Here is a 27,697-nt window from a genome sequence, read left to right as displayed (position 1 = left end):
ATGGAGAGCCCATGCACCAACCATGCCAACCCCATTAAGCACCTCTACAAGGACTGTGAACTCCTCAAGCACTTTCTGCGACATGCCGGTGGGCCAAAAGAGGGAAAGGGCAAGGAGGCAGCAGCCAAGAAAGGAGGTGCGACGGGCAAGAATGGGGACGACTTTCCTAATCCTAAGGAATGCCTCATGATCTTCAAGGGATCTGATGCCTGTTGTTGCTTGTCTACTTTCTTCCTCTCCTGGTGCTTTGTTTTATAGATGCTATCCTCTCCTATGGTTCTTTCTCTGCCTCTCCTCTGTTTGTGATTTATCTATGGATATAGATGTGGAGTGAAAGTGCTATTGAGAGATGAGTGATTTCAGATTTGCTATTTTAGATGCATAGTGAAAGTGCTATTGAGAGATGAGAGATTCCAGATTTGCTATTTTGCTATTTTATGTGGTGCACTAGTACTCAAGTAGCACTACTTACTATGGTATCACATGCTAAGAATTGACCATATTAAGGTATGATTTGCTTCTAAATTTTAGTGGTGTTATATAGAGATTTTTATATTGCATCGCCTAGGTGATTGCCTTATTCCCCTAGGTGGCTGGAACGGGGCGATCACCTCGCCTCACCTTATTGCCTTTGAAACATTGCTAATCATGATGTTTAAATAGACTATTCACGGAAATGGCAGCGAGAGTGCACATCCCATTTTGGTTATGTTTAATTTATCCCTCTGAAAGTTTGTTGAATATGATGTATCCATTTCTCTCTGAGTGCTCAACTGGAACAGCTTCAAATTATGTATAAGCAATTTGGTGAATAGTCTTGACTATATTTTTCTTCACTGGTACAAGCCTACAAGGCTTGCATTTTTCCTACTATTTATCCATTGTGATTTTCCTACTATATCTCCATTTTCCTGCCAAACTATTTGAAGTAATATTTCCTTTTCATTGTGAATTTGCTATTGTAATGCATGCTCGTATCCATATATAATGAATATGCCTACATTGGTTTGTTTACTAAATGATTAGGTAACATTTATTTACTGGACATAAATTTCCAGATTAAGGGAAAAGCTTGTGGAATATGCAAGAACAGTGAAAACGAGACTCTTCATGTCCGAAATATATGCTTTGATTGGTCAAAGGATGATGTAAGGTTTCTTGCTTATTTGGTATAATGTATGTTATAAGTATGATTTTGGTTTATATAACAGGCGATCCCTTTTTGTTCAGTTAGCTGAGAAACTGGAACCTTTCAAGTTGGAAACTTGGATAGAATTAATCTAATTGAGCACCAGAAAAAAAAGGTAAAAACAGAGGCTATGCGTTTCTTGACTTCAGGACTCATGTAGATGCTGTGGCGGCTTTTGTGAAACTACAGAAAAGAGATCTGTATCAACTGATTTTAGAGCGCACATATCATTTTCAAACACTCTTTCACAAGATGATGAGATCATGGAAAAGGTACAGTAACAAAACATCTATACCTTGTAAGAACTTGTTGCCGGCACAGCATATATTGCATTATCCTTCTTTCCTTTTACAATGTCTTCAATTTTGTCATGCAATGCAGGTGAAATCTTTTCTTGGATGGCTTACCACCTCATTGGGATGAAGACAAAGTGAGAAATGTTCGGGAAATTTGGTGAAATTGATAGCATACAACTCGCTAGAAATATGTTCACAGCAAAACGAAAAGATTTTGGTTTCATTGGCTTTACAACAAGACAGTCAGCTTTAGACTGCATTAAGATGGTCAATAAAGATGGTGTTGGCGAAGGTAGTGGAAAGGTAACCACTTTAGTGAGCCATTTATTTGGTGTGTTGCCGTTTCTTACCATTTGATCCAAATGTCTAACCAGTAACCACTATGTTTGAATTTACAGGTTCTCATAAAAGCTAGTTTGCAAAGGCCAAGGCATGCTTTCAAAAAGAATTCCTGGCAAGGCTCTAGTTCCTTGTTAGGCGTCAGAAGAGGATTTGTGGAAAAAAGTTATAGTGGTAGAGGACACCACTCAGACAGATATAGGCATTATAGTCCTGAAAGGCGTTCGTATTCAGATAATCATTCTCGCCGTCACCGCTCTATTGATGTTGAAGAAAGGCATACTTCTGTGCGAGGATACGAGCTTACTATAGAAGGGATTCTCCAGTGCATGGTTCGTTTCCAAAGTATACAATCAAATTAACTTGTTTCCATCTCCTTTCTATCTCTGCATGAATTAACAGTTATTTTGTATGACTGGTGTAGCCCCAAACTATAAATATGGAAGAATCAGGGAAGAATATGCTGAGAGACGATACACTAGTAAATATCCAAACACAGGCAGGCAATGCATGAAACCATGGAGCGGGATGATGCATACCGCAGGAACAAATATGGACATTCATACCAGGAGAGGGCACATAGAACTTGCCCTTGCCCAGAATGTAACTTGAGTGGTCAAAATCGCAATTACCCCAATGGCGAGGAATTTTCCGCAATCAGCGGTTGTGAGCAGGCATACTACAAGACAGTAAGCGCAAAAGTTCCGTTGCTAGTATTTATTACCATCGGCTTGATGTTTATTGTAATATCGTTGCTGCTTCTGTTTCTTAGGACCGTGATCTGACGCCTTCAACTTCTCAAGTAGCATCTCATTGTGAGGATTCTTGCTGCAAGGTGGTATATAAGCATTACATCCTATAATTTCTACTTTGTTTTGGCTTATGCTAACTATTGGAGCTTACATTTCTTAGGGCCAGCAGTTGATGCCTAAAAGTTCTTCTGTGATGTGTGATTGTGATGAATGCTATATTGTAAGTTGGATATGGGCTCATCATTTTCTTTGACATTGAGTTTTGTTGAAGCATGGCATCTCAGCTTATAATCGAAACTTGAATTCTTCAGAATCAAGAGTCAACACCTAGTCCAAGTGAGCATGCCAGAACAAGATCCAATCTTCCAGTGCCGCTTCATCATCGGCTTGGTCAAACATTCTAATGAGCATGGGAAGGTATGTATCATGAAAGAAAGTGTGCATCTTTCCCTGCCGCTCTCTCCAATTCCTTCTAATTACCAAGCTGTAACAGTATTTCATGTTTGCTGGCAGGCATGTGGATGATGCACATTCTGCTTTTGAGGTGGAGTACACCATCAGGAAAGCGAAGCCGGTATCTCTCTTCCAAAGATGCTCAAGTACTCACTCCAGGAAGCACCATAGGTCAGCAAGATAAGCTGCTAGTCTCACAAAATAGAGAAAATCTAGTAGCGGCTCGCTTCTGATACTTCTTAGTATGATCGATAGCATTTTGTTACCGGCCCCGCTTGCGTGGCTGACACCCTGTTGCGGGGAGGAATCTGCTTGAAGGACAGCAGGATACCGTCCCAAGTTATAACCAGATATTTTGCCTTGTCTCGGTTCTATGTATTCGCGTTTCGATGCCTCGAAATGTGATGCTGAACTGGTTTTGGGTGACAAGCCTAGAAATTGATCTTACAGTAGACAAGTCTGGTTGTCTGGATATTTTAAAGCTCGGAGAGCAGCTGGCCTAACAAAACATGTGATGGAAACGTACCGAGCGGAGCTCATAAACAACCTTGCTCGAGCAGCGAAAATGTATCCTGAACAACCTGCAAAGAGTCGTTTAAACTTGGGAACAAGAACTTCCTACCCTTTGTTTAATGAGACAAATGTTGGTTTTTTGTTTTGAGGGGTGGGTGCTAGCAAGAGAGAATTGTTATAACCAGGAAAGTGTCTGGTCCAACTAGGGGTCGTGAAACATGGCGACAATTAGCCGCCGAGATGGATCAACGACGCGCATCTCCCTGCCGAGAGTCCAACACGTCCCTGTACTTGATAGTGGCTTCCTTAAATATGGAAAGTGATCCGGGATGCGACATCTAACCCCCATTTTTCTACTATCATCCAAATCCACCGAGAAGCAAACGGACCGATAGGAGAATGACGATCACATCCTGGATTAGTGATTAGGCTTAATATTAACCGTAGATCTAATTCTACGATTACTGTTTACTCATGTAAAACACTGACTGCCGTTGAAGAGGAGAGAATGGACTCGTCGTTGAACATGACCACCATCCTCTCCGGCGAACCGCGTACCGCAGCGGCCCTACTTCTTGTCGACGCTGTATGCCTAGCTGAGAACCGTGAGCAGTACCGGCACATCTTCAGTCGTCGTCTTATTCGTCGCGGCTGTCGTAACCGTGCCCAGTGCCTCATCGTCGCCGGTAGCCGCCAGGCCAGGCTTCTGGATCGGCCCTCGCACCACTAGCGACAGCCACGCCAATACGCCACTCGCTCCTCACTCCGCTGCCCACTTCGCCGCTTGCTGCCCGTCCGCCAGCAGTCGCCGACCCCGGGTCCTTCACCCTAGCGGCCGGACCACGTGAAGACTCACGCCATATAGGCTCCGTTTACGTGCCCTTAAATCCGTTTTGATTTCGTTTTTTTTTTCACCTGGAACAATATTTTTCCTCCTACAAATTTCTCCAGATGCCTCCAAAATTTCTCTAAGCGAACGGGGCCATAACTTATCGTAGCTGGCCAGACCTTGGTGGACCTCAACATCATCGAATCCGGCACCACCGCAGCAAACATGGCGGTATTGACCCTGACGGCCAACACAACTAGATCACACGTCATAAGGGAGGCTAACAGTACAGCCGGTTGCATAGCTGCAAGTTGCAAGAAACTTTCAGCCAATCTATCAGCCCACTTGTATAATAGTTAGCTAACTTATAGTCCACTTGTCTGTCTCACAGAAACTTCTAGGTTCTTGTGCATAATGTAGCTGTAAGCTTACGTCCGCTTCTCTTCTCTCTTTCCTCCATGTCAGCATATAGCTCACTTACAACCCCTTATTATACTTGCTCTAAGTGTAGCAACAATTCCTCCACGGCTTGGGGACGCCACGTGCTCCGCTGGACCACCACTGCAGTGATAAATCGTCACTCTGGTCTTCAACCCGTCGCCTCGATCTCTACGCTCCACACATTTGAAAACTCTAATTTAGTTTTTGTCAGGATCACCTCCCTCTTGTTGTTAATTACCTAACTAAATAGTCGTTCGTTGACTATAATTAGTTAGATAACCAACTCAATCAGTCTTCTCCATGCACTATCCATATAGTGTACTATACATCCGACATTTATCTAGGACCATTGAAAGGTACTTGTTTGGTTTTGGTAAATGAGTGATAATTTTAGGTGGACTAATATGTGTTTAATGTGAGGTACATAGGTGATTAGTCCATAGGTACACTTGTGTGAGCAACTCATGTCATAGAGGTGAAATGGCTTGGATATGTTGCAAAGCTCACACATATAATGAAGGAGCTAATTGCATATGAGACATGACATTGACTCATGTGACTAAGGTGGAGAAGATCAAGACAAGACTTGGCTCGACGGACTGGTTGCAAGTGTGAAGGGCAAGTTGAGTGATGACTGGCGCCAATGGACCGAAGAACGATGAAGAGCAAGTGAAGTCAAGATCGATGAAACAATACAGTCACGTGATGATATGAAGTGGGTCATATCATTTGTGATTGGTTGGTGCATGTGTTGCCATCAACACCGAAGGAGATGGATAGAATGCACAAGATAAGGTATATTTGTAGGGGCATTTCATTCCACCGATTATAGGTGCGTAGAGAAGTTTATGACCGAATTTAGGATAGATGGTCATACTATCAAAATGAGCAAACTTGTTTGCATACCGATCATCTATTGCCACTTAAGCGATCTAACTTTGCATATATGTTAGGATCGAGTGGCGTGGTGAAAAGAGTGCAAATCCTTTGGAAAATGTTTGTGAAAAGCTAACACACGTGCACAAGATGGTGAACACTTGGATGCGTTAGCACATTTGCAAAGGTAAAGTCGAAAGGTGAAGAAGGAGGCGAAACCGGACTCGGGGTGTGTTGGTATATTTTAAACGCATACAGATAAATCCGTAAGCTCACAGATATCGCTGTAGCTTTCACCCGAGAGTATTCCAAAGTATCGTATTTATCCACAGGGAAACAATGGTTAAAGAAGTTGATAGTTCACCATCATGTATCAACTAACTAGTATACCAACTAAACTAAAGTGAGAGTGAGTGATGATAATGATAAGAGTTATGAATAATGACTCACACTTAAGAGAATTACATAATGTGGGGGTATTAACCCCTATACCCTTACGGCTAAGCTTGGGCTGGCCTGGATCAATGGGTTCAGTCCACCCGAAAAACGACGTGTGGCTCCGGTCCATCTGATTGGAGTCCCGCACAAGGAATCAAGACGGATTTGGCGACCAAGCAGGATCCTGGTCGGTTAGAATAGGAATCCTTGTCCGGCCACATATGGCAATTATAACTGACTAGGATTAGTTTCCTAGATCTGTAACCCTGCCCCCCGGACTATATAAGGCGGGCAGGGGACCCCTCTAAAAAACATCTCTCATTGACATACAGCAATACAAATCAGACGCACGATGTAGGTATTACGCCTTCTTGGCGGCCGAACCTGGATAAAACCTCGTGTCTGTCTTGCGTCACCGTCTTGTTTGGGGCTTGCGCATCTGTCTGCCGATAATCTACTACCTTGGGCATACCCCTAGGTAGACTGCCGACCATATTTCGTCGACAGTGGCGCGCCAGGTAGGGGGTGTGCGTACTGCTCTCCAAGCAAACAAGATGGTCATCATCTCCGGCTCCATGGCTACGCCCAACGGCCTCACGTTCACCGTCGGCCAGATCACTTGGACTACCGGCCCTGGCGTCTCCATCGCCATGACCGCGGAGGAGGCGTGGATTCAACCCGCGTCGACGACTACTTCACCTGCATCGGCTACGGCTCCGACCACGGTGAACACGGCTCCGACCATGGTGAACACGGCTCCGACCACGACGAACACGGCTCCGACCACGATGGATCTGGCTCTGACCACGGTACATCTAGCTCCGACCACGCCCACAGCCACGCCGACAACCCGTCATCCGCTTCCCCGCTACAGAGGAAAGCAGATCGACGACACCAACCTGCACGACTCCATCGATCGGGTCGGCATCAAACTCGCTGAAACCCTAGCTCTGGTAAGTACGATTCAAAGCCAACCTAATGAGTAGGTAACAGCTCCCCACAACAGATCTATCCGACCAGCTCGGGCCAGTCGTCCTGCATGGCTTGGAATAGATCTTGTGGTCGTATCTACTCCTGAGGGGCGCTCCACTCGTCGCCAGCCAGCCTTCGCGACGGGTCTCCGACTCTGCGAGTACGAAGTCCCGACGGAGAACCACCAGGTCCAGCCCTACGGCCTGCGAAACGCTGCCTCCAGCTACGCGTACAACCTACGACGCCGCTCGGACTCTATGTTCTATCCACCGATCTCAGCCAAAGCCATGCAACATCGTAAACATGGTCTGGATTGAAGATTATCAAGAAGGATCCAGTCCACACAGTCCGAGAGGGTGACTCCAGCTCCTCATCCGGCATCGCATCCAACGCATCTGTCCACACCGAGCTTCAGCGTCACGAAGATGAAGGCGTCAAATACGATCTGGATCTACCAGACCACGCCCCGGGTTTCCCCCAATTTCCGTCTTTCCCGCCAAGACGAGGGGATTTGATCCATGTTGTCAGCAACGACGAGCCGCCAGCAGTTGGTGAAACAGAACAAGAAAAGACTGCACGCGAAGCACGCAATATCGACCGGTTTAATCACCAGGCAAATCGAAGCTGAAGCAGACCAGGAGGCACGACGCATAAGGGCTCCGACCTCGTGACCTCAACAATGCTTTCGACAGGGTGGGGGACAAACAAGTCTTCAAGACCCCAAGCGCCAACGTAGCCGTTCGCCATGGCGACAATGCAGCGGCTGCCCAACACTCCCGAGACCCAAGCAGTCCGTGATGACATACAAGCTTATCTGACGGCTGCTATGGCTCAGACCGCAGAGATGAATCAAGCCCGGGCTCCATCCGTTTCAGTTGAATCGAAGCCACAGCCGCCAATATCTCAAGTCGCTCACAGCCAGCTCAACCGAACGCTGGCTCGCACAACAACGACCCATCGGACAACCAGTCAAGGTCGGAAACGGTGGTCATGATGGTGGTCGGGACGACAACCGCCGTCGAGAGGATAACCGCCACTGATGTTCGAGGACGACAACCGCCGAGATAACCGCGACGATCGCCGTGATAACCACGGATCGCAGGGCTAATCCAGATGGCAATCGAGATCGCCGTGATGGCAATAACGATCTCCGCCATTACCTCAGTCGGACGTGATCTAGCGTGCTCGCATCAACCAGAGAGCCGACGATCGTGCATCCCATGAAAGCTATCGCCGTATGGAGTATGACACCGCCCACGGTCCTGCCGGGTCTGAAGCAGTTCACTCCACACCTTCGCCAAGTCATATGGCCCAAGAATTTCAAGCTCGAGAAGCTTCAGAAGTACGACGGCAAGGAAAACCCTGAATTATGGGTCATGCTCTACGAAACTGCGTGCCGCTCAGCCATGGCTGACGAGCACGTCATGTCTAACTACTTCCCAGTCGCTGTTGGTCATGCAGGTCACCAATGGCTGGTTAGCTTGCCAGCGAACTATTTTGACTCTTGGCAGGAGCTCAGGCAGGCCTTCATCGACAATTTCATCGCTACTTGTGAACAACCCGGCAACAAGTACGATCTGCAGTGGATCCGAGATCGGAAGGATGAACCACTGCGCGAGTACGTTTGGCGTTTCTCGGAGATGCGCATCAAGGTCCCATCAATCTCCGACAACGAAGCAATCGAGGCTTTCAGTCACCGGCCTCCGCTTCCACGACTGCCCTAAGAGACAAGCTCCTCCGGAAGAGACCCGAATCAGTCACAGCGCTTTTGGCCACCGCTAAGAAATACGCGGACGCTGACGACGCTAAAAAGATAATCGTTGAAGAAGCAGCAAGGGTTCCACGCTCCGACCACCCTCCACACCGCGACGATTACCGCAGGCAATCGTGGTCGGAACGACAATTTTGACCATCGCAACCAGCGCAACGACTCCCGCGACCACCGTGATCAACGTAATCAGCGGCGCAACCGCCGTGACGATTACAGGAAGCAAGCGCGCTCGGGAAGACGACGGCGAGGTCAATACCGTGAAAAAGGGCAGCGGACGTCGAAACTACGAGGACGACTACGCCAAAGCATTGAAGGGACCCTGCCAGCTCCATCCCAAGTCGAACCACACCATGGAGAATTGCCGCGTCCTCAAGACTATCTACATGCGTCAACAGGCTCCGGATACGTCCGACAAGCTTAACGACGCGGGGGAACAGCGCAACGAGGACAACGACGACGACGATGCAGATCCTCGTCATAAATACGTCAAGCCGACTGATCGCGTGCACACCATCATCGGCGGCAAGGTGTCCATTGAGACCAAACGAGAACGCAAGTTGCTCGCCCGCGCTTGCTTGAACGTGGCAAAGACCGACAACCTTCTCACCGATCTGCGGCTTTCTCCGTGGTCTCATCGTGAAATCTGCTTCAGCAGGAAGGACCAATGGGCCGCCATACCCGAGCCAGGGCGTTTTCCCCTGGTCCTCGATCCTTGTATCAACAAGGTTCAATTCGACAGGGTACTGATCGACGGCGGCAGCTCCATTGATATACTGTTCAAGAACAGCCTGCCCGCTCTGAAAATAGCCCAGGCGGACCTGAAGCCATACGAGGCACAGTTCTGGGGCGTCCTCCCCGGACAGAGCTCCACACCTCTCGGGCAGATCACGCTACCTGTGCAGTTTGGGACTCCGGACCACTTCCGCACTGACTACGTCAACTTCGGGGTCGCTGATTTCGATGGCACCTACCATGCTATTCTTGGTCGACTGTCGCTCACCAAGTTCATGGCCATACCTCATTACAGGTATCTGGTGCTCAAGATGCCCACTGAGAAAGGAGTTTTAACCCTCAGGGGCAATGTATACGCAGCTTATACCTGCGAGGACGACAGCTTCAAAATAGCAGAGGCCCACGACCTCTCTATTCGCATGGTCGAGACCATGCTCGACGCTAAGAAAACCCCGGCCGACCACTTGGAGATCCCAGAGCTCAAGGCTCCACGCAAGAACATCAGATCCAAGGAGCACAAGACGATCCAGCTGGTCGATAGGCGATCCCAGCAAAATGGCCCTCATCGGGGCCGACCTGGATCCCAAATAGGAAGACGCGCTCGTCAGGTTCTTGAGGGGCAACGTGGATGTGTTTGCATGGAAACCTTCTGACATGCCCGGTGTACCTCGGGACTTGATTGAGCACTCCTTAAATGTCAACAGCAAAGCCAAACCAATCAAGCAGAAGCTACGACGGTTCGCTCGTGACAAAAAGGAGGCGATTAGGGTAGAAGTTACATGGCTTTTGGCAGCCGGATTTATCAAAGAAGTGTATCATCCGGAATGGTTAGCCAACCCGGTTCTTGTACGCAAAAAGAATAATGAATGGAGAATGTGCGTTGATTACACTGATCTCAACAAACACTGCCCTAAGGACCCCTTTGGCTTACCTTGCATAGACGAGGTCGTAGATTCAACCGCCGGTTGCGAGCTGCTTTCCTTTCTCGATTGCTACTCTGGTTATCACCAGATCGCTCTCAAAAAGGACGACCAGATCAAGACATCTTTCATCACGCCTTTTGGCGCCTATTGCTACACGACTATGTCGTTCGGGCTCAAAAACGCCGGTGCTACCTACCAACGCGCTATACAGGCCTGCCTCAACGACGAGATAAAAGACGGCCTCGTCGAGGCTTACGTCGATGATGTAGTTGTCAAAACCAAGGAAGCACATACCCTTGTTGACAATCTGGAATGCACCTTCGCAGCCCTTAATACGTTCCAATGGAAATTAAACCCAAAGAAGTGCATCTTTGGTGTCCCTTCTGGCATACTGCTCGGCAACGTCGTCAGTTACGACGGCATACGCCCTAACCCGGAGAAAGTCAAAGCTGTCTTAGACATGAAGCCCCCAAAAAAGGTGAAGGATGTCCAGAAGCTCACCGGTTGCATGGCTGCTCTAAGCCGTTTCATATCAAGATTAGGAGAAAAAGGACTACCGTTCTTCAAACTGCTCAAATCGTCCGAGAAGTTTGAGTGGTCGGAGGAGGCAGACGCTGCCTTCACGCAGCTGAAACAATACCTCACTTCACCTCCGGTACTTACTGCTCCCAGAGAAGACGAAACTCTCCTACTTTACATTGCGGCAACCGATCGGGTGGTTTCCACTACAATAGTGGTCGAGCACGATGAGCCGGGCCACGCCTACAAGGTACAGCAGCCAATTTATTTCATTAGTGAGGTACTCAACGAATCCAAGACCAGGTACCCACAGATTCAGAAACTGCTCTACGCCATACTGATAACATCCCGAAAGTTGAGACATTACTTCGATGGATATCGTGTGGTGGTCATGACCGAGTATCCTTTGGGGGACATCATTCGCAATAAGGATGCGAACGGGCGCATCGTCAAATGGGCAATGGAGCTATGCCCCTTTTCCTTGGAATTTGCAAGCCGTACTACAATCAAGTCTCAGGCACTCGTCGATTTCATCGTCGAGTGGACAGACTTAAGCACGCCTGCCTCTCCGGGATCCGACGAATATTGGACGATGTACTTCGATGGTTCTCTCAACATTGACGGTGCGGGAGCAGGAGTTCTTTTCGTGTCACCATCCAAGGAGCAGCTCCGGTACGTCCTTAGGATTTATTTCCCAGCATCTAATAATGCCGCCGAGTACGAAGCATGCCTGCATGGTCTACGCATTGCGATCGAGCTTGGAGTTAAACGTCTCTATGTCTACGGAGATTCGGCTCTGGTCATCAACCAACTCAACAAGGACTGGGACACGACCAGTGAAAAGATGGACGCATATTGCAAATCGATAAGAAAGCTGGAAGGCAGGTTCTATGGCATCGAGTACATACACGTGGTCCAGGACAAGAACCAAGCAGCAGATGCGTTGTCAAAGTTAGGATCATCCCGAGCCAAAATCCCACATGGCGTATTCGTCCAAGACCTGCTCACGCCTTCCATTGAAGACGAAGATTCAACGACCAACAAAGTTTCAGACTAGCAATTAGTGGCTACGGTTCCGGCGCCAAGCACAATCGAGTCGCTTCCGACCACTCAGGAGCCGGACTGGAGAATGCCTTTCATCAAGTACTTGACAGATGGTAGCGGTTATATCGATCGAACAGAAAATGAGCGCCTGATGCGTCGTAGTAAGCAGTATTTGCTCGTCGATGGCAAGTTATGGCGCAAAAACGCTAAGGAGGAAGTCTTGATGAAATGTATAACCCAGGAGGAAGGCGAGCACCTCCTAGACCAAATCCACTCTGGCTCCTGCGGCAACCACGCGGCCTTGAGAACACTGGTCGGTAAGGCTTTCCGAGCAGGGTTCTATTGGCCGTCAGCAGTGGCCAACGCAGAGAAGCTAGTCCGCCGCTATGAGGGTTGTCAGTTCTTCTCCAAGAGAATCCATGTACCAGCACATGAGATCCAGACGATTCCAGCCTCTTGGCCCTTCGCATGTTGGGGACTAGACATGATCGGGCCTTTCAAACCAGCTCCTGGGAAATTTACGTGCGTCTTCGTGCTAATTGATAAGTTTTCTAAGTGGATAGAATACATGCCTCTGGTACAGGCATCATCAGAGAAAGCTGTCACATTCCTCGACCAGGTCATCCACCGTTTCGGCGTGCCCAACAGTATCATTACTGATCTGGGTACTCAGTTCACCGGGAACGCTTTTTGGGACTTCTGCGATGAAAGGAGCATAGTTGTAAAATACGTCTCGGTGGCGCATCCTAGAGCTAATGGACAAGTCGAGCGGGCAAATGGCATGATCTTGGATGCGTTGAAGAAGAGGATGTACAGAGAAAATGATAAAGCTCCTGGAAGATGGCTCAAGGAGTTACCAGCCGTTGTCTGGGGCCTCCGAACTCAGCCCAGTCATAACACCGGCGTCTCACCATACTTTATGGTTTACGGCGCTGAGGCAGTCCTTCCACCAGATATAGCTTTTAGATCAGCACGGGTAGAGAACTTCGACGAAGGCAAGGTCGACGAAGTACGGGAGCTAGAAGTCAACAGCGCAGAAGAGAAAAGGCTTGATTCCTGTGTACGCACGGCCAAATACCTTGCTGTTTTGCGTAGGTACTACAACAAGAACATTAAAGAGCGTTTCTTCGTGGTCGGGGACTTAGTCCTGAAGTGGAAGACGAACCAGGCTGGTGTCCACAAACTCGCAACCCCATGGGAGGGACCCTACATGATCAAGGAAGTCACACGTCCAACGTCTTACAGGTTAGCTCATCTAGACGGCACGGATGTACCGAACTCATGGCACATCGACAAGCTTAGATGATTCTATGCTTAACTACTGAGATATGTACTCTACTTACATTTTCGATTTATTTTAATAAAGCAATTATGATTTCTCCGACCACTCTAATGTGTCACTACGAATTTTATGGATATTCTGACTTAGCCAGTACAAGCCGACCACCACTCCTTCTACGGTTTTCGGAGCAGGTCCTGTCTCCGGTTCCTCCCAACACGTGCACGGGATCCGCTCTCTACGTTGCGGGTGATTGGCAGGTCCCCCCTGGTTTGACTTGTCCGTGTCCACGTGTGCATAGGTCATGTTACCTCACACTCCGACCACATGCCAACCAGGGCCGCACAAACCCCTCGGGATGATGTGTCGAGCAAAACGGTACAACTAAACCGAACGTTAACACGTTCCCACTTAGTTACACCAACAAAAAATTTCAAGCTTAAACGCGTTTTGTATAAAGCAAACAAGCTTGTAATGATATACAGTTACGTTATTACAAGCTTGCCTGAAGAGGCTCAAGTTTACAATAACACAACTATGTCCTCCTTCTACAGCTCTAAGCCTATTACATTGGCTGGTCGGCGAGCAGGGCATTTACTGCTCGTCGCCTCTGATACCCTACTCGAGTCTTGAGGACTCTTGAGCTAATCAAGCTGAAGGAGATGGCCCCGCCGGTGCCTGGCTGGTTGAGACCGCAGGCTTCGTCGGTTGGCTTGCAGCCGACGGCATTTCCAGCTGACTTGTCGATGGCATACCCTGCACAGGTGTTGTCCCACCTCCGCACAGGTTAATATCGCCAATTATCTTTGACGACAAGTCCAGCTGGGCCGTCCGAAGCTCTTCGGCCTTGTCTGGGTCTATCTCCTTCGGGTACCCAGCCTCCAAGCGTTTAAGATCGATCAGGGGGTAGTGAGCACGCACCATGCTTAGCACATGGGCACCCGTGTACTCACCCGCCTCCTTCACGAAGTCTTGGAACCATCCCCATGCTTGCTTGCATCTCTCGACCAGTCCGAGCTGAGGCGTCCTTAGCTCTTCCTCTGTGAGCGCCGGGTCGATAAGGTCGAGGACGGGCACAATGCCAGTTGCCATTTCTTGGCACCGCTTGCTCCACGTGTCCCGCTCCTTGGTGGCCTTAAGGCATTGTGCTTTCCAGTCGTCACGCTCCTTGATCACGGCCTCAAGGTGCCTCTTGGCATTGACTTTCAAAACTGAAAACAGTACAAGACATCAAACGTGATGATACGACAAGGCAATGTGGGCAATTGTATGAGAAAGGTGGTCTGGAGTGCTTACTTTTCAGGTCGTCCTTCATCCTGTTAGTGTGGTCTTGGAGTTCCGACTGGCGGCGTGCCAGTTTCTCGTTGTCCTCCTTCAGGCGACCACATTCTGCAAGCGCACAGCTGTTCTCTCCCTGGAGGCGGGTCACTTCAGCTTCTAAACCTGCATTACAGCTATTACTGTCAAAAACAAAACAACACAAGTCCCGCACTTGTTATGATACGGTGAACACTTACCTGTTTTCTCCTGTTCTTTGCTTTGGAGCTGGCCGACCAGGTTTTGGTTCTGTGCCTCTTGGTTTGTCCTCTCCTGGTCGGCGGCTTCAAGTTGGCGCCGTAGGCGTTCCACTTCAGCCATCAGCTCCTTGTTGGTCATCATGATTCCTTCTATCTGGTCGAAGCACCTTTTGCGGTATCTTGCAGTTTTCATCAAGTCCTGCACATAGACAAGCTACGTCAGACAGTTCGACTACACAACAGGGTCAAGGACTAAAGCCAAATATACCTGGACTTCAGTCACCAGACGCTTGGCCGCCCATTCGACTCTTAAGGTCTCTTCGACCTCTGGGATTTCCTCGTGCATGACCCATTCGTCGTTCTGATAGCGCGATACATATACATGTTGTCGCCTATCTTGGGGACGGCCCAGGACTTCTTCTACTTCGTCCTCTTCAGCCTCCTATTCGGGAGGCGGCACTGGTCCGGCGTTTGCAGACTCCACGACCACCACAGCTTTCCCACGAGCCGTCGCATCGGTAACCATGTTCCGGGCAACTTTTGGCTGCTGCCCCTCGGCTAGATCCAGCTCCCTTGGCGCCGTGGTAACCGCCTCATCAGGGTTCGTGCTTGGAGCACTTGTATTCTGCTCGGGGACCGGCGTCTGGTTGTCCGCCTGCTGAGACCCAGGCGGAGTCCCTGCCATGGGCTCCTCCACGGCTGGTTGCTGAGCAGTTGGTCCCGCCGTTGTTGGTGAGGACATTCCGCACCCAGCTAGCTGGTCGGGGTTTTCGGTGGACTGAGATCTAATGAATTCAGAGATAAATTTAGACGACAATAGCATCCAGTACAAAATGCAAAGCTTACATCAAAAATATGGATACTTACAGTTTCGATTTGCTGAAGGATGTGGCGAAGGAACGTCTCCTCGACCGTCCCTACTCAGCTTGCTCGGCAGTTCCCACTGGGATTTGATCAACCTCCGGTACGAGCGTCGGAGTATGACGCGGCATGTTCCCTTCGTCGGTCCTCTGTGCAGCAGTGGTCGGTGCTGTGACCACTGCTAGTCCAGAGGAGCCACCCTGCTCTGTCGGTCCCACCTGCCTTCTCCTCTTTCGGGGGACGAGCCGGAAGATGTCAGCATCCTCTGCTTCGTCGTCCGACAGGGGGAAGATGGCTTGACGCCGTTTGCTGGCAGCCGGACGCTTGCCAGCGGCTCTGGCCAAGGCGTCTTCTACGGTCTCGAGTACCGCCCAGTGAACGTCGTCGGTCCTGGTGCTGGTCTGGGCGGCTGGGCCGGTAGCTTGTGGCCATTCTACACCAGGGGGAGGCGACACGAACACTCCCGCCCGGTCACGGCCATTATACTATGACACAAAATGAAGGAAAAGACAGTTATTTTCTTGATACAACATGACTCTACAGTTAAAAGGAAGCGTCAATTACCTTTGGGGGAGGTCGAGCCAGCTTGAAAGCGTGCTCGATGGCGTTCAGTGCAACATAATTCGGATCGGCCAGATTGAACAGCTCTCCAATCCTGGCCTTGATCTCCGTCTTGTCGAGCGGCTCTTTCCTGGTCCTTGTCGGATCCGCGCCACCTTGGTATTCGAAGCCAGGATGAATCCTTTTCTGGCATGGCTGAATTCGTCGGCTAATGAAGTTGCCGACCACGCTCGGGCCATCAAGCCTTCCCCACGGGATCATCTCGAGCAGTTCGGCTATCTGTTCCAAGTTCTCGGGCTTCTCCGACCAGCTGTTCTTCTTCTCTGGAATTAGCCCCACGTCGCACAAAGTGATGGTGTTCGGCTCTTCACGGATGTAGAACCATTTCTTGTACCACTCGTCCAATGAGGTGTTCCAGGGACAGTGCAGGTATTGGGCTTTCATGCCATCACACAAGTTTAGATAGATGCCTCCGGCGATCTTCGAGCCACCACTCCCCTTTTTCCGAAGACAAAACAGGTGGCGAAAGAGGTCGAAATGGGGCTGGAAGCCACCATACGCCTCGTAGAGATGGATGAAGGTAGAGACGAGAAGAATCGAGTTGGGATGCAGATTGCAAATCCCAATCTCGTAGTACAAGCAGAGACCCTGAAGGAAAGGGTGCACTGGAATCCCAAAACCCCGTTTGAAGAAATCTTCAAAAACCACAATTTCACCTGGTTGTGGATCGGGGAAGCTTTCTCCTTCGGGTGCACGCCATCCCGCAAGTGCCTTGTTGTGGAGCACTCCCATGGCGACGAGGTCCTCGATGGTCTGCTCGTTGCTCCGTGACTTCCACCATTCCTTCGCCATGACCCCGCCTTTCTTCTGGGCGTCTCTCTTCGCCATTAGTTCGTCCTTACTAAGTGGGTGGATGCGGGAGACCGAGGGGATTGGTGATGATTTTTGGGGGAATAGGGTTCGGCAGGAGGAAGAAGAAGGTTGCGGCGGCGGATGACAATGGGGAATGGTGAGGGTAACTTACCAGACCTACATTATATAAAGCAAAAGGGCACCGTCGTTTCGTTCGCCCGAGAATATTGGGAGTCGTGCGCACGCGCCGCAGACGGTTGTTCACACAACCTCGAAATCTACGCCAATAAACACGCTCCTTCATTAACAGTGTACGCGCCTCTTCGTTGATGGTGTAAGAGGGCCCACACTAACACATCTCAATACAGGTGTCAACCGACTGTTTGCCAAAAAAAAATAAGAAGAAGACAGAATGACGTACTATACCTATTTACTTTTTCGACCAGACGTGTCAGACTGGTCAGACTGGACTTGGCAGAGAGTAGAGAAAAATAAATACACAAAATAATAGTACAAGCAGCGCATGCGATCGTGGATTTGTCCTGACCACTACTGTGCTCGGGGACTGCCCTGACCACTACTGTGCTCGGGGACTGCCCAGACCACTACCGTGCTCGGGTACTGTCTGGATCACTTTTGTGCTCGGGGACTGCTCCGACCACGGTTGTGCTCGGGGACTGCTCCGACTATTACCGTATTCAGGAGCTGCTATGACAACCGCTGTGCTCGGGGACTCTCCCGACCACTTCTTGGAGTTTTGCTCTCCTCGGCTACATGTGATTTGTACTCACATACAGTTGAGAGACATTTATTTGGACTTTGCTACAAGGCTCATACTTCGCCTTCCAGCAAGCTTGGCGACTACGTCGGTACGATGCACCTACCGGTGTGTCTTGTTTGGCATGTACGGCAATTGGATTCTTAACTTCAGCAGAGTTTCTTTTTTAGACCTTGGCACCACGTGCCTGTGTCACCTACTACCAGGCTCGGGGACTAAGTGGGCACACTTCATCTTGCGGTGAATGTGTTTGTTTAAATCGACCCCTGTGCTTTGAATGATTAAAAGGATTATTAATATGCTCGGGGACTGCCCCGACCACTGCTTGAATAATGGTTCTCCTTGGCTACATGTGATTTGTACTCACATACAGTTAAGAGACATTTCTTTAGACCTTGCTACAAGGCTCATACTTTGCCTTCCAGCAAGCTCAGGGACTACGTCGGTACGATGCACCTGCCGGTGCATCATGTTTGCCTATACGGCAATTCGGTTTTCAACTAAACTATGAATTCTTTTTAGACCCTGGCACCACGTGCCTACGTCACCTCCTACCAGGCTCGGGGACTAAGTGGGCACACTTCACCTTGCGGTGAGTGTGTTTGTTTTTCGACCCCTACGCTTCTGATGTTCAAGAATGCTATGCTTCAAGACCACTTACATTTCTTTTCAGAAATACAAGTGGGCACACTTCTCAGGATAGAAATCTTTTCTTTTTTTATAAGAGCACCATACATTCTTCGGACAACCTACTTCTCCGGTGATGACGGTGGTCGGAGGCGTCAAGGTTCCAAGCCTCGCTTGTCGGAGAAGGTGAAAATGGCATGTCGCAGCATAATACATGATGCTCGGGGACTAGCTGTGGGGGTATTAACCCCTATACCCTTACGGCTAAGCTTGGGCTGGCCCGGATCAATGGGTTCAGTCCACCCGAAAAACGACGTGCGGCTCGGTCCATCTGATCGGAGTCCCGCACAAGGAATCAAGACGGATTTGGCGACCAAGCAGGATCCTAGTCGGTTAGAATAGGAATCCTTGTCCGGCCACATATGGCAATTGTAACTGACTAGGATTAGTTTCTAGATCTGTAACCCTGCCCCCCGGACTATATAAGGCGGGCAGGGGACCCCTCTAAAAACATCTCTCATTGACATACAGCAATACAAATCAGACGCAGGACGTAGGTATTACGCCTTTTTGGCGGCCGAACCTGGATAAAACCTCGTGTCTGTCTTGCGTCACCGTCTTGTTTGGGGCTTGCGCATCTGTCTGCCGATAATCTACTACCTTGGGCATACCCCTAGGTAGACTGCCGACCATATTTTGTCGACACAACCATCAAGGTGGAAACGGTGGTCATGATGGTGGTCGGGACGACAACCGCCGTCGGGAGGATAACCGCCACGACGTTCGAGACGACAACCGCCGAGATAACCGCGACAATCGCCGTGATAACCACGGTCGCAGGGCTAATCCAGATGGCAATCGAGATCGCCGTGATGGCAATAACGATCTCCGCCATTACCTCAGCGGACGTGATCTACGTGCTCGCATCAACCAGAGAGCCGACGATCGTGCATCCCATGAAAGCTATCGCCGTATGGAGTATGACACCGCCCACGGTCTGCCGGGGCTGAAGCAGTTCACTCCACACCTGCGCCAAGTCATATGGCCCAAGAATTTCAAGCTCGAGAAGCTTCAGAAGTACGACGGCAAGGAAAACCCTGAATTATGGGTCATGCTCTACGAAACTGCGTGCCGCTCAGCCATGGCCGACGAGCACGTCATGTCTAACTACTTCCCAGTCGCTGTTGGTCATGCAGGTCACCAATGGCTGGTTAGCTTGCCAGCGAACTATTTTGACTCTTGGCAGGAGCTCAGGCAGGCCTTCATCGACAATTTCATCGCTACTTGTGAACAACCCGGCAACAAGTACGATCTGCAGTGGATCCGAGATCGGAAGGATGAACCAATGCGCGAGTACGTTTGGCGTTTCTCGGAGATGCGCATCAAGGTCCCATCAATCTCCGACAACGAAGCAATCGAGGCTTTCATCACCGGCCTCCGCTTCCACGATGCCCTAAGAGACAAGCTCCTCCGGAAGAGACCCGAATCAGTCACAGCGCTTTTGGCCACCGCTAAGAAATACGCGGACGCTGACGACGCTAAAAAGATAATCGTTGAAGAAGCAGCAAGGGTTCCACGCTCCGACCACCCTCCACACCGCGACGATTACCGCAGCAATCGTGGTCGGAACGACAATTTTGACCATCGCAACCAGCGCAACGACTCCCGCGACCACCGTGATCAACGTAATCAGCGGCGCAACCGCCGTGACGATTACAGAAGCAAGCGCGCTCGGGAAGACGACGGCGAGGTCAATACCGTGAAAAAGGGCAGCGGACGTCGAAACTACGAGGACGACTACGCCAAAGCATTGAAAGGACCCTGCCAGCTCCATCCCAAGTCGAACCACACCATGGAGAATTGCCGCGTCCTCAAGACTATCTACATGCGTCAACAGGCTCCGGATACGTCCGACAAGCTTAACGACGCGGGGGAACAGCGCAACGAGGACAACGACGACGACGATGCAGATCCTCGTCATAAATACGTCAAGCCGACTGATCGCGTGCACACCATCATCGGCGGCAAGGTGTCCATTGAGACCAAACGAGAACGCAAGTTGCTCGCCCGCGCTTGCTTGAACGTGGCAAAGACCGACAACCTTCTCACCGATCTGCGGCTTTCTCCGTGGTCTCATCGTGAAATCTGCTTCAGCAGGAAGGACCAATGGGCCGCCATACCCGAGCCAGGGCGTTTTCCCCTGGTCCTCGATCCTTGTATCAACAAGGTTCAATTCGACAGGGTACTGATCGACGGCGGCAGCTCCATTGATATACTGTTCAAGAACAGCCTGCCCGCTCTGAAAATAGCCCAGGCGGACCTGAAGCCATACGAGGCACAGTTCTGGGGCGTCCTCCCCGGACAGAGCTCCACACCTCTCGGGCAGATCACGCTACCTGTGCAGTTTGGGACTCCGGACCACTTCCGCACTGACTACGTCAACTTCGGGGTCGCTGATTTCGATGGCACCTACCATGCTATTCTTGGTCGACTGTCGCTCACCAAGTTCATGGCCATACCTCATTACAGGTATCTGGTGCTCAAGATGCCCACTGAGAAAGGAGTTTTAACCCTCAGGGGCAATGTATACGCAGCTTATACCTGCGAGGACGACAGCTTCAAAATAGCAGAGGCCCACGACCTCTCTATTCGCATGGTCGAGACCATGCTCGACGCTAAGAAAACCCCGGCCGACCACTTGGAGATCCCAGAGCTCAAGGCTCCACGCAAGAACATCAGATCCAAGGAGCACAAGACGATCCAGCTGGTCGAAGGCGATCCCAGCAAAATGGCCCTCATCGGGGCCGACCTGGATCCCAAATAGGAAGACGCGCTCGTCAGGTTCTTGAGGGGCAACGTGGATGTGTTTGCATGGAAACCTTCTGACATGCCCGGTGTACCTCGGGACTTGATTGAGCACTCCTTAAATGTCAACAGCAAAGCCAAACCAATCAAGCAGAAGCTACGACGGTTCGCTCGTGACAAAAAGGAGGCGATTAGGGTAGAAGTTACATGGCTTTTGGCAGCCGGATTTATCAAAGAAGTGTATCATCCGGAATGGTTAGCCAACCCGGTTCTTGTACGCAAAAAGAATAATGAATGGAGAATGTGCGTTGATTACACTGATCTCAACAAACACTGCCCTAAGGACCCCTTTGGCTTACCTTGCATAGACGAGGTCGTAGATTCAACCGCCGGTTGCGAGCTGCTTTCCTTTCTCGATTGCTACTCTGGTTATCACCAGATCGCTCTCAAAAAGGACGACCAGATCAAGACATCTTTCATCACGCCTTTTGGCGCCTATTGCTACACGACTATGTCGTTCGGGCTCAAAAACGCCGGTGCTACCTACCAACGCGCTATACAGGCCTGCCTCAACGACGAGATAAAAGACGGCCTCGTCGAGGCTTACGTCGATGATGTAGTTGTCAAAACCAAGGAAGCACATACCCTTGTTGACAATCTGGAATGCACCTTCGCAGCCCTTAATACGTTCCAATGGAAATTAAACCCAAAGAAGTGCATCTTTGGTGTCCCTTCTGGCATACTGCTCGGCAACGTCGTCAGTTACGACGGCATACGCCCTAACCCGGAGAAAGTCAAAGCTGTCTTAGACATGAAGCCCCCAAAAAAGGTGAAGGATGTCCAGAAGCTCACCGGTTGCATGGCTGCTCTAAGCCGTTTCATATCAAGATTAGGAGAAAAAGGACTACCGTTCTTCAAACTGCTCAAATCGTCCGAGAAGTTTGAGTGGTCGGAGGAGGCAGACGCTGCCTTCACGCAGCTGAAACAATACCTCACTTCACCTCCGGTACTTACTGCTCCCAGAGAAGACGAAACTCTCCTACTTTACATTGCGGCAACCGATCGGGTGGTTTCCACTACAATAGTGGTCGAGCACGATGAGCCGGGCCACGCCTACAAGGTACAGCAGCCAATTTATTTCATTAGTGAGGTACTCAACGAATCCAAGACCAGGTACCCACAGATTCAGAAACTGCTCTACGCCATACTGATAACATCCCGAAAGTTGAGACATTACTTCGATGGATATCGTGTGGTGGTCATGACCGAGTATCCTTTGGGGGACATCATTCGCAATAAGGATGCGAACGGGCGCATCGTCAAATGGGCAATGGAGCTATGCCCCTTTTCCTTGGAATTTGCAAGCCGTACTACAATCAAGTCTCAGGCACTCGTCGATTTCATCGTCGAGTGGACAGACTTAAGCACGCCTGCCTCTCCGGGATCCGACGAATATTGGACGATGTACTTCGATGGTTCTCTCAACATTGACGGTGCGGGAGCAGGAGTTCTTTTCGTGTCACCATCCAAGGAGCAGCTCCGGTACGTCCTTAGGATTTATTTCCCAGCATCTAATAATGCCGCCGAGTACGAAGCATGCCTGCATGGTCTACGCATTGCGATCGAGCTTGGAGTTAAACGTCTCTATGTCTACGGAGATTCGGCTCTGGTCATCAACCAACTCAACAAGGACTGGGACACGACCAGTGAAAAGATGGACGCATATTGCAAATCGATAAGAAAGCTGGAAGGCAGGTTCTATGGCATCGAGTACATACACGTGGTCCAGGACAAGAACCAAGCAGCAGATGCGTTGTCAAAGTTAGGATCATCCCGAGCCAAAATCCCACATGGCGTATTCGTCCAAGACCTGCTCACGCCTTCCATTGAAGACGAAGATTCAACGACCAACAAAGTTTCAGACTAGCAATTAGTGGCTACGGTTCCGGCGCCAAGCACAATCGAGTCGCTTCCGACCACTCAGGAGCCGGACTGGAGAATGCCTTTCATCAAGTACTTGACAGATGGTAGCGGTTATATCGATCGAACAGAAAATGAGCGCCTGATGCGTCGTAGTAAGCAGTATTTGCTCGTCGATGGCAAGTTATGGCGCAAAAACGCTAAGGAGGAAGTCTTGATGAAATGTATAACCCAGGAGGAAGGCGAGCACCTCCTAGACCAAATCCACTCTGGCTCCTGCGGCAACCACGCGGCCTTGAGAACACTGGTCGGTAAGGCTTTCCGAGCAGGGTTCTATTGGCCGTCAGCAGTGGCCAACGCAGAGAAGCTAGTCCGCCGCTATGAGGGTTGTCAGTTCTTCTCCAAGAGAATCCATGTACCAGCACATGAGATCCAGACGATTCCAGCCTCTTGGCCCTTCGCATGTTGGGGACTAGACATGATCGGGCCTTTCAAACCAGCTCCTGGGAAATTTACGTGCGTCTTCGTGCTAATTGATAAGTTTTCTAAGTGGATAGAATACATGCCTCTGGTACAGGCATCATCAGAGAAAGCTGTCACATTCCTCGACCAGGTCATCCACCGTTTCGGCGTGCCCAACAGTATCATTACTGATCTGGGTACTCAGTTCACCGGGAACGCTTTTTGGGACTTCTGCGATGAAAGGAGCATAGTTGTAAAATACGTCTCGGTGGCGCATCCTAGAGCTAATGGACAAGTCGAGCGGGCAAATGGCATGATCTTGGATGCGTTGAAGAAGAGGATGTACAGAGAAAATGATAAAGCTCCTGGAAGATGGCTCAAGGAGTTACCAGCCGTTGTCTGGGGCCTCCGAACTCAGCCCAGTCATAACACCGGCGTCTCACCATACTTTATGGTTTACGGCGCTGAGGCAGTCCTTCCACCAGATATAGCTTTTAGATCAGCACGGGTAGAGAACTTCGACGAAGGCAAGGTCGACGAAGTACGGGAGCTAGAAGTCAACAGCGCAGAAGAGAAAAGGCTTGATTCCTGTGTACGCACGGCCAAATACCTTGCTGTTTTGCGTAGGTACTACAACAAGAACATTAAAGAGCGTTTCTTCGTGGTCGGGGACTTAGTCCTGAAGTGGAAGACGAACCAGGCTGGTGTCCACAAACTCGCAACCCCATGGGAGGGACCCTACATGATCAAGGAAGTCACACGTCCAACGTCTTACAGGTTAGCTCATCTAGACGGCACGGATGTACCGAACTCATGGCACATCGACAAGCTTAGATGATTCTATGCTTAACTACTGAGATATGTACTCTACTTACATTTTCGATTTATTTTAATAAAGCAATTATGATTTCTCCGACCACTCTAATGTGTCACTACGAATTTTATGGATATTCTGACTTAGCCAGTACAAGCCGACCACCACTCCTTCTACGGTTTTCGGAGCAGGTCCTGTCTCCGGTTCCTCCCAACACGTGCACGGGATCCGCTCTCTACGTTGCGGGTGATTGGCAGGTCCCCCCTGGTTTGACTTGTCCGTGTCCACGTGTGCATAGGTCATGTTACCTCACACTCCGACCACATGCCAACCAGGGCCGCACAAACCCCTCGGGATGATGTGTCGAGCAAAACGGTACAACTAAACCGAACGTTAACACGTTCCCACTTAGTTACACCAACAAAAAATTTCAAGCTTAAACGCGTTTTGTATAAAGCAAACAAGCTTGTAATGATATACAGTTACGTTATTACAAGCTTGCCTGAAGAGGCTCAAGTTTACAATAACACAACTATGTCCTCCTTCTACAGCTCTAAGCCTATTACATTGGCTGGTCGGCGAGCAGGGCATTTACTGCTCGTCGCCTCTGATACCCTACTCGAGTCTTGAGGACTCTTGAGCTAATCAAGCTGAAGGAGATGGCCCCGCCGGTGCCTGGCTGGTTGAGACCGCAGGCTTCGTCGGTTGGCTTGCAGCCGACGGCATTTCCAGCTGACTTGTCGATGGCATACCCTGCACAGGTGTTGTCCCACCTCCGCACAGGTTAATATCGCCAATTATCTTTGACGACAAGTCCAGCTGGGCCGTCCGAAGCTCTTCGGCCTTGTCTGGGTCTATCTCCTTCGGGTACCCAGCCTCCAAGCGTTTAAGATCGATCAGGGGGTAGTGAGCACGCACCATGCTTAGCACATGGGCACCCGTGTACTCACCCGCCTCCTTCACGAAGTCTTGGAACCATCCCCATGCTTGCTTGCATCTCTCGACCAGTCCGAGCTGAGGCGTCCTTAGCTCTTCCTCTGTGAGCGCCGGGTCGATAAGGTCGAGGACGGGCACAATGCCAGTTGCCATTTCTTGGCACCGCTTGCTCCACGTGTCCCGCTCCTTGGTGGCCTTAAGGCATTGTGCTTTCCAGTCGTCACGCTCCTTGATCACGGCCTCAAGGTGCCTCTTGGCATTGACTTTCAAAACTGAAAACAGTACAAGACATCAAACGTGATGATACGACAAGGCAATGTGGGCAATTGTATGAGAAAGGTGGTCTGGAGTGCTTACTTTTCAGGTCGTCCTTCATCCTGTTAGTGTGGTCTTGGAGTTCCGACTGGCGGCGTGCCAGTTTCTCGTTGTCCTCCTTCAGGCGACCACATTCTGCAAGCGCACAGCTGTTCTCTCCCTGGAGGCGGGTCACTTCAGCTTCTAAACCTGCATTACAGCTATTACTGTCAAAAACAAAACAACACAAGTCCCGCACTTGTTATGATACGGTGAACACTTACCTGTTTTCTCCTGTTCTTTGCTTTGGAGCTGGCCGACCAGGTTTTGGTTCTGTGCCTCTTGGTTTGTCCTCTCCTGGTCGGCGGCTTCAAGTTGGCGCCGTAGGCGTTCCACTTCAGCCATCAGCTCCTTGTTGGTCATCATGATTCCTTCTATCTGGTCGAAGCACCTTTTGCGGTATCTTGCAGTTTTCATCAAGTCCTGCACATAGACAAGCTACGTCAGACAGTTCGACTACACAACAGGGTCAAGGACTAAAGCCAAATATACCTGGACTTCAGTCACCAGACGCTTGGCCGCCCATTCGACTCTTAAGGTCTCTTCGACCTCTGGGATTTCCTCGTGCATGACCCATTCGTCGTTCTGATAGCGCGATACATATACATGTTGTCGCCTATCTTGGGGACGGCCCAGGACTTCTTCTACTTCGTCCTCTTCAGCCTCCTATTCGGGAGGCGGCACTGGTCCGGCGTTTGCAGACTCCACGACCACCACAGCTTTCCCACGAGCCGTCGCATCGGTAACCATGTTCCGGGCAACTTTTGGCTGCTGCCCCTCGGCTAGATCCAGCTCCCTTGGCGCCGTGGTAACCGCCTCATCAGGGTTCGTGCTTGGAGCACTTGTATTCTGCTCGGGGACCGGCGTCTGGTTGTCCGCCTGCTGAGACCCAGGCGGAGTCCCTGCCATGGGCTCCTCCACGGCTGGTTGCTGAGCAGTTGGTCCCGCCGTTGTTGGTGAGGACATTCCGCACCCAGCTAGCTGGTCGGGGTTTTCGGTGGACTGAGATCTAATGAATTCAGAGATAAATTTAGACGACAATAGCATCCAGTACAAAATGCAAAGCTTACATCAAAAATATGGATACTTACAGTTTCGATTTGCTGAAGGATGTGGCGAAGGAACGTCTCCTCGACCGTCCCTACTCAGCTTGCTCGGCAGTTCCCACTGGGATTTGATCAACCTCCGGTACGAGCGTCGGAGTATGACGCGGCATGTTCCCTTCGTCGGTCCTCTGTGCAGCAGTGGTCGGTGCTGTGACCACTGCTAGTCCAGAGGAGCCACCCTGCTCTGTCGGTCCCACCTGCCTTCTCCTCTTTCGGGGGACGAGCCGGAAGATGTCAGCATCCTCTGCTTCGTCGTCCGACAGGGGGAAGATGGCTTGACGCCGTTTGCTGGCAGCCGGACGCTTGCCAGCGGCTCTGGTCCAAGGCGTCCTTCTACGGTCTCGAGTACCGCCCAGTGAACGTCGTCGGTCCTGGTGCTGGGTCTGGGCGGCTGGGCCGGTAGCTTGTGGCCATTCTACACCAGGGGGAGGCGACACGAACACTCCCGCCCGGTCACGGACCATTATACTATGACACAAAATGAAGGAAAAGACAGTTATTTTCTTGATACAACATGACTCTACAGTTAAAAGGAAGCGTCAATTACCTTTGGGGGAGGTCGAGCCAGCTTGAAGCGTGCTCGATGGCGTTCAGTGCAACATAATTCGGATCGGCCAGATTGAACAGCTCTCCAATCCTGGCCTTGATCTCCGTCTTGTTCGAGCGGCTCTTTCCTGGTCCTTGTTCGGATCCGCGCCACCTTGGTATTCGAAGCCAGGATGAATCCTTTTCTGGCAT

At 50.3% G+C, this 27,697-nt stretch overlaps 1 protein-coding gene and 1 pseudogene across 1 annotated transcript; one reads left to right on the top strand and one right to left on the bottom strand.

Moving 5' to 3' along the window:
• LOC136543799 (uncharacterized) lies at nucleotides 1–3,844 on the top strand (annotated as a pseudogene).
• Nucleotides 3,566–27,697, bottom strand: LOC136543798 (uncharacterized). The gene is made up of 8 exons (XM_066536151.1): nucleotides 27,507–27,697; nucleotides 26,538–26,862; nucleotides 26,078–26,276; nucleotides 25,904–26,003; nucleotides 15,344–15,668; nucleotides 14,884–15,082; nucleotides 14,721–14,809; nucleotides 3,566–3,610 (listed from the first exon to the last, which is right to left on the bottom strand). The coding sequence occupies exons 1-8, from the start codon at nucleotides 27,695–27,697 to the stop codon at nucleotides 3,566–3,568; spliced, it is 1,473 nt and encodes a 490-aa protein (XP_066392248.1).

Source organism: Miscanthus floridulus, chromosome 3 (assembly GCF_019320115.1).
Source record: "Miscanthus floridulus cultivar M001 chromosome 3, ASM1932011v1, whole genome shotgun sequence".
NCBI classification, from domain to species: Eukaryota; Viridiplantae; Streptophyta; class Magnoliopsida; order Poales; family Poaceae; genus Miscanthus; species Miscanthus floridulus.
This window is presented reverse-complemented; position numbering and strand designations above follow the sequence as displayed.